Genomic DNA, 7,984 nt, shown 5'->3' on the forward strand with positions numbered 1-7,984 from the left:
AAAAAAAGAATGTGAGAAGGTGATTAAGTCCTGTACCAGTGAGGATCCCACACTGAAGGCAGTATCAGGCTATACCAAAGATCGTTGCTGTGCAAGGTGGGTTTAGCAGCTGTTTCCAGCATCAGATTTCCAAGTAGATGAGACTTGCATCTACCAGTTTAGACACATGAGTTTTATTTCTTGAAATGACACAGATAACGAGGACAATTTGCACTGCTCTATACTAAATTAGTTGTGAAAGATCTCCCCTTTATGTTATTACCCATTTCAGAATCACCTGCACCTAGCTTTGTAGTATCAGAAGAGATTGACCACAGGCCTGACCTCATACTGCAATTCAGCAGTCCCGTGAAGGAAGAAAATCACAAGCACTCTGGAAAGTTATGTTCACACAGAACATGGGCTGCAGTTCAAAAGACCACTTAAATACATACTTGAGATCTGCAGACCTCAATTATATCTAAACTCATGCTTAATCTACTTAACTTCAGCACCTATACATTGTAAAAATAAATCAGACTTAATCTGTTACTATGTTTTGCATGAAACAAATGTTAAATATTTTTGTGAATATAGGTTATTAAAAAAAAAAAGTGTGCTAAAATACAGCATTTCCTTTCATAGAGGAAGACCAGCAAAGCTTCAAAAATACAACCTCTAGAGAATGAGTTCTTTACCACTGTGATATAAGGCTGGCACTTTAAGTCATTAGGCTTTACAATCTGTAGTGACCTTTCGGAGAAATTTACAGCTGATAAATTAGTTATTCAGAAGTTTTGCTGCTGCTCTCTGTAGCACGAAGTTAAAAAGAAAAATATTTTTTCAGAAAAAAAAGCAGTAAGATCTAAATTCTGGGTCTGCAAGATGCTTCATAGGCAAATTCCTCCTCCCTGGAGCAACTCAGTTGCACTGAACTCCATACAGTTTCTTAGTACAGGAGAAACTGTCATCATCAGAAAGATTTCATGGGCGAGTATAAACTACAGGAGGATCAGGCTGGGTATGACACTTTGCAAATCCATCAGTCCCTCCCCAGTACCAATAAAGCTGGGAAGAAGGGCAGATCTAAGACACTGAAATCTATGGCTCTAGAAGAGGACAAAGTTAGGAGCTAGGGCAGGCAGGCTCTCATAAGTCCATGGGAAAGTGTGTTTAGAGAAGATGTGTCTTTTCCAGGAAAAGCCTCCTTTCTCTTACTACTTCTTGAAATTTTCCAAGACTCAGGTGAAACGTTCTTCCACCTGTATAGTGGATCAGTTCTTGATGGCGATGTAAAATTTCAATTCATACTGAAGCCCAGCAAAAGTTCAGGAATGCACCTATAGCCCAGCCTCTCTGAGGAAGTCCACATATGGACTCTGACTCTGCCACATCTTCACACAGCAGTATCTGTGCAGAGGTGCCAGATTCCTTTAATGTAAGTGACGAAGGAACCTTCAGAAAACTTAACAGTAAACTCTGGTGATGGCACTTCTATGCCTATTGCTTTGCTCTGGACTGATACTGACTTCTCTGTGCATCCTTCTCTACTTCAAAGCTCATTGCTACTGAAATGTTTTCTTGCAGATGGCCCTGTCTTTAATTTCTTACTTTGGAAGGGCTGCAGTAGGCAGATCTGAAAGACAACCATCTAGCATCTATACATCTGCCACTGTTGTTTTATAGAGGAATGCAGTGAGACTGCATCTGGTTCTGGAGCTCAGGGGCTTGTCACGTCCCCTGTTCTGACCAGGGCTTATCACACCCTGCCTCATGTCAAGCAGGGACTAATCAAGTGCGAGGTGTGTAAACAGATGAGCCAGAGTCATGAAGCTGGATCTTCTATTAGTTCTTATTTATACTGCAGCAGCATGTACAGGATTCAGTCACAGAGCTAGACCATAAGGTTCTGTCCAAAAATGCCGCCACCTTTCCTTAAAAAGATAATCTCTTTCCTCACCATCTTGCTACTGATGGGACCAGACGGAATTGACATAGGGTGTTCAGAGGTGGAAATACATTAATTAAAAAGATAAAATGCAATGCAAGGCTCACGCTGCTTTATGATGACACCATCCTAAGACAGTGCCAATGTCACTTTGCTCTGCAGCTCCCTTTGTCTCTACTTGGCATGGGTGGTACTTGCCAAGTCTTTATAGCGTCATTCTAACAATGTATCATTTAACAATGTTGATTTGTTAGGCAAATGGCTGCTGGCGCAGTAGCTGTAGGTGCACGTGAAGGATATGGCATGATTGCTGAATACAGAACAGAGAAATTCTTGCCATTCCCATGTCATGCAGCCAACGAGGCACTGCTGCACTGGACTACGTTTTGCAGGTGCTTTCATCAGCATCCAGTTCAGTCTGAATCTATTGGTGATAATCCTCTTGATCCACTAATGTGTGGGAGAGGGTAAAATACATCCACAAACCAGAGGTGAATATTTAAAAACAAAACAAAACCACAAAGTCATTCTGTGAAATTACCAGATTTCTCTCCCAATCCAAAGACAGAAACCAGTTCAATGCAGAAGAAAGTTACTGGAGAACTTCTAATAAAACCACACAGGTGGAGGCTCTAACGAAGGCATACACTATAGTGCATGTCTTGCCAACTTTCTTAATGAATGATATGTGCACTCAGATGAGAATAATATTGATTGAGGTCTGCAGGGAAAGTTCTCTAGGAAAAATTTTTATTCTAGGAGCAGAGTCCTTTTGGGAAGATTTTGATCTTTTCTTCCCGCAACCTTTCTCCTCCCCTCTCTTTGTGCTACCCAAAGCAACTGAGAGCCAAAAAAAATCAAAAGCCTGCCCTGCATTTAATGTATCTATCAGATGCAGAAAGAAATGTGTGTGTGTGTGTGTATGTATGTGTGTGTATATATATATATATATAAAATTTATAATTTATATCAGTACTAAGAATGGCTGCACCATTCTCCTTAGCTGGTAGAGGGCACAGCAGTGTGTAATTAGGACTGGATTACTTTACTCAGAACTGGAGCAGAGAGCAGATGTCATGCATTAATATTGGCATTTGATTCCACACACTTTCTCTGCCATGTTTGCAAAAACAATTTGCCTTTCTATCTTGGATCTTGCCTTGAATTCACCCTCAGGTTGCTGTAATGCAAACAAAAAGCCACCAGTGGCAATATGAAAGTACATGTAGAAGGAAAGGTCCATACAGTGTGGGCAGAGTTTATGATTTAATTCCTAACATGCAAGATCAAGTTAATTCCTGATTATATTGATTAGATTGATTAATATGGCTGATATATTCCACTAGATGCTAGCTCAGACACAAAAGGACATGACATTATAATGCATTTGTTAACATAAGCCCACAGTACGAAAAGATATCTTATTCCAAAATAATGTCATCAGACACTTTTCACAGTACATATGAGATGCATCTCCCTTCGCATACACAGCCAGCCTTTTCCTCACCTGCTTTTCCACAGAGAGAACTTCAGCTTTGATTTCACTCCAGTCCTAAGCTCCACATAGAGAGGAGCTATAACAGAATTTAATGCCCTTTTCCATGCACCATACACTTCTCCAATAATATTTCAGCAATCAAGAGCAAGAACATTTAGATGTTCTCCTTCCCTTCATTCCCCCCTCCAACTTTAACTATTCAGTCCATTACTGAAGAACAGTTAGTAGGTCCCAATCAAAAATACTGACCCCAATTCTGAACTGCAACCAACTTGCATTTGATAGCAGCTTTATGGCTGCAGCTGGGTTCTGGAGGTTTCTTAGGAGTGAAAGATGATTTGCCTTAATTTAGGAGCATCCAGAGGCTGATTGCAATAGCCTATACTAGAGCAGCACAGAATAACCATAATATACTGGGCAGTAAGCAACTCTGCAGAGCAATGGTGACTAGCTCTGCCTTCATATATATATATGGATACAACCTGAAGAGAATAAGCACTGAAATTTTGCTGAAGTGGTATGTTTGACTTCAGAACCCACTACATGCTTTACTCAGTGATGTAGGGTGCACATCAGACCCAGAGCCATAATACCAGTAACACACCTGTAACACTTGTTTGCAGGTGGTGACACCTGTTTGTGTCATGCATGGCATTATTTACACAGACAATTTGTGAATAGCACTAACTTCTCTGTCTGGGTGTTTGTAAATCCACCTCTACTACCTCTCTTCTCTTGTGATACCAGCCACAGGCAGGGCAAGAAAAAAAAAAAAAAAAGGGCAAACACAAAAAGCGAGTGCAGTATTAACATGGTCATAGCTGAGAGACTGGAAGATCTTGTGGAGCACTGAGTCCATCCCCATGAAAAATGAGCAAAAGGACCCAGCATATATGTATAATGTATTCTCTGCTGATGGTGAAAAACAGCTCACTAGGCAATAAAACTGCCATGTCCCTTTTTCATCTACTCCCTGTGTGCAACAGTGGCAACTCCCCTAATCCTAAAGAAGGGTTAATATGTTGGATAGCTCAAAAAATTGACAGGTTACATTACCGAATCCAGAAAGGCTACTGAAACCAGACAGGCACACATTCAGGTTCACATTCTTCTGGTCCATCAGCAAACAGCAGAAGAGTAAGAACTGCCATCCTAAAACAAGAAAATAGCTGCAGTGAAATGGTAACAGTTGCCACAGTTTTCTTCAAGCAGGTGAGAAACTCAGTCCGAAAGCTGTAAAGACAACTAAAGAAACGATACCATTATCTCAGTGAGAGCCAGAAAAGCTTCCCTGCTCATAGGGAGGTCAAGGACCAAGAGCCCAGTGGATCATTTGTTGCATTTTTAATGCTTCATAGCTCAGAGTCAGTCAGAAATCCTTATCCTAAGGTCATGATTAGGGAAGTTTGGAAAACAATCCTCTTTCTTTTCTGTTACTGGCAAGGCCTTGCTCAGGTTCTGCTATTTCTCTTTCTCACAGCTAAATTATTAGAGCCTTCTCTTCCTGCTCATCATGCTTAGTTAAGTTTGCTCTAGGCACGCACATTCAGCTTCTCCAGGATCAAATGCCCAGAGGACCTTCCCTATAGCAGTACATAGTGTTGCAACATGATGAACCAAATAGCCGACTGAAGCTAACGCTGGACAGCATTCAGCAGAGTAAAATTCCTTGCAGCGTCTGTTGACAAGCAAGCACTAATATTTGTTTTTTGTTTCATTTTTAATAACATCAATGAGACAGAATGAAAAGTATAGATGAAAGCAAACCTGTCCACTGACTAAGTAATGACTCCTGTTGGTATTGCAGTAGCCCCTTCCTGCTGCAGCAGTATGGCTGCACTTGACTCTTGGAGAAGCAGTGATAACCATCTGTCTCCTAACCTGCTTAGGATATAGCCTGACTTAGAAGAAGCTGGAAAGTACAGTTTAGAGGGCCTTCTAAAAACTACATCCATTTTAAATAGACATATTTTGACTATCGCTTCCATGTCAAACAGGCATTGGAGTCAAGCGATCACTTAAAGAGGCTGAGCTACATCTTTGCAGTATTTTACAATGGATTTAATAGCCAAGTCTTAAGAGAAAAAAATACTACCATCCAAACACAGATGAGGCACAAGCATTTAATGAACGCCACTTCCTGCTTAAATGTGAACTCGCACTACAACACTCTCACAAACGATCTATAATGCCTTGCATTGTTAGGATATCAGTTCTGCATAAATATACCTCAAATATTTATAAATTAATAGATATAAGCATGCATTTAAAGGTGAGTATCAAAAGTGAATTACACAGAATTCTTGCACAGTCTCTAATTCAAATAACCACATTTTAGCTTATTAAATTAAACATTATATGGATAAAGTATAGCTTGCCATCAATTCTAAGCACTAGAACACTGTTAGAAAGGACCACCCCCGCCAAAAAAAGCAAGAGAGAGGGAGAGAACACAAACATACAAGAACACGTTACTGAAATGTAGCTGCAAGGTCTACTGCCATGGAATGACTAACAATAACATATATGCTACTTTTAAACAAGCAAGCAATTTTAGATAACTTTCCACTTCTTTGTCTGGTACTACAGTTTCAGTCTAGTGAGCTATAACTGTGCAAGATAAGCAGAAAGCAGCAAAAGAGCCTGCTAGCCCTCTTGCACATTTAAAATAGGTCTCCTCCGAAGCAAGGATAATTCCTTATTTCCTCCAGCTGCTTATTTATTGGTGGTTTCCTGCCCCCATTTAATTAGAGTTAAAAAAAAAAAACACACAACTGTCCCTTTACTTATCAAGAGTTAGTGAGAAGCACTGAGGACAGCTATGTAGTTTGGAACAAATTTCTTGGTCAGTCCCAGTTTAAAGCTTTTATATACCTAAGAAGTATAGCACTGTCTGAAAGACAGTGATTAAAGTTTTTAAAGAGTACAAAGATTTTACACAGATTAGTGCGATGCTCAGGACCAATTAAATGTCATCTTAAGTATTTAACTGAAGTATTTTTTATACACTAGGAATCAGTTAAGTGGAAGGTGCCAAATTAAACTTACGTTTTAATTTTGTCACTGAGTTAATCTCAAGAGATTATGCACTGTATTTCAAGAATGATTTCAGAAAGCTTTCAGTAGAACAGTCTCGACTGTTAAGTTTGCTTCAGGAGCACCGCAGAAGTCTGAAAAACGAAAACATACAAGGGAAATTTGACACATTCAGGAGCAAATAAGTGCAAATAGCAGCTGAAGTATTGCAATTAAACCCAAAATAATGCAGGTGGTATCACATGAGGGGGTCTCAGTCAAGGGATTCTTAATCTGCACGAGGACATTAAGCGAGTTTGTTCTATTTTCAGAGAAGAGCAATAACCCCCAGGTTTTCCTTTCTTGAACATATGAGAAATTAATTTGCAGCATGTCATAACATGATATAACGACCCTCGTGCCCTCTCTTCAGTGAGTGTTCTTCTCAAGCAAATATGACTTTGAGAGATGTTGGGGAGAAGGGGCCATAATAAAACTTTTGAGAAGGAGGCAGCAAGGTCCTGCAAGTAAGGCACTAGACTGGAACTGGGGAGACTTGGCATTTATTCCAGGTCTGCTATATGCTTCCCATACAACTGCTAGCAAGTCTGTTAGGCCTGCAAGCAGCAGTCAGGTGGCAATTTTTATAAATGTTTTATAAATGATTTCTTCTTTTTTGTAAATGTTTAGGTGCTCTTGACACAAACATTTATTTACAAAATAGAGGCTAGATGACTAAATGGATGTAAGCTAGGGGTATAATCTCACCTTAACCTAACTCTGGCCACCCATCCCCACACCTTCTCTGAAAGGGTAATTATTATTATTTTTACATGGAATATGTCAGTGACTGGCACTAAAGAGTGCTCCAGTAACTAGGACCCAACTGAAAGGGCAGCCCTTAGCACACTGAAAGGAAAGAGCAGCAACACCTTGGGCTTGCTTTGCTGATCACATGTGACCAGTGTGTAGCTCCCCATACCTGTCTACTTCACACTGCAGCCTCACTTGGGAAAACACGTATGTTTTTAGCACAAAATGTCATAGTGGCTATCTTTCTTCAAAATATGGCAAACACTTGACTTCTCATTCCTAAAATGAAATACCCCAGTGTGACCCCTAAGATCACTCCCCAGCAGATGGGAGAGCTGGTTTAACTCTCTTGTCTGCCTGAGCAGATGTTATCTGTTCCAGCTAACCAACCAAATATAGCCTCTTCCAGCTTAGGGTGTGTTCTTGCATCTTCTCCTGTCAGGTGATACTGTTCAATTTATGTGTAATAATTAGTAAATCATTGGGCTGGAAGAGAGAACATTACCACAGGTGATGGAATAGGTTACTCAGCCTGGTTTCCACTCCCAGCTTTGCAGATTCAGTTTGTATTTTACATTAAACAGTCTTTGGCTAAACTGTCCTCACAGACATAAAATTAGACCCCGTATCTCCCTCAGACAGATGACTAAAAAACAAAGCCTTTCCTTATGTTTGAACCCATGATGGTTTCATTGGGGAAACACCATTCAGAAGAAGGATAGAGCAAGTCC

At 40.2% G+C, this 7,984-nt stretch overlaps 1 protein-coding gene across 5 annotated transcripts in view; it reads right to left on the reverse strand.

Moving 5' to 3' along the window:
* Positions 1 to 7,984, reverse strand: part of LMO1 (LIM domain only 1) — an 86,727-nt gene that overhangs the window by 65,937 nt on the left and 12,806 nt on the right. For 4 of the 5 annotated variants that reach the window (XM_068944991.1, XM_068944993.1, XM_068944992.1 and 1 more), the window contains 2 exons: positions 6,474 to 6,595; positions 4,482 to 4,577 (listed from right to left, as the gene is read on the reverse strand). In XM_068944991.1, the coding sequence (XP_068801092.1) occupies positions 4,482 to 4,545 (64 nt within the window). In that variant the 5' untranslated portion in view covers positions 4,546 to 4,577; positions 6,474 to 6,595. The remainder of the gene's footprint in view (positions 1 to 4,481; positions 4,578 to 6,473; positions 6,596 to 7,984) is intronic. The other variant, XM_009684706.2, reaches the window with a different exon arrangement.

This window comes from Struthio camelus, chromosome 5 (genome assembly GCF_040807025.1).
Source record: "Struthio camelus isolate bStrCam1 chromosome 5, bStrCam1.hap1, whole genome shotgun sequence".
Classification (NCBI taxonomy): Eukaryota; Metazoa; Chordata; class Aves; order Struthioniformes; family Struthionidae; genus Struthio; species Struthio camelus.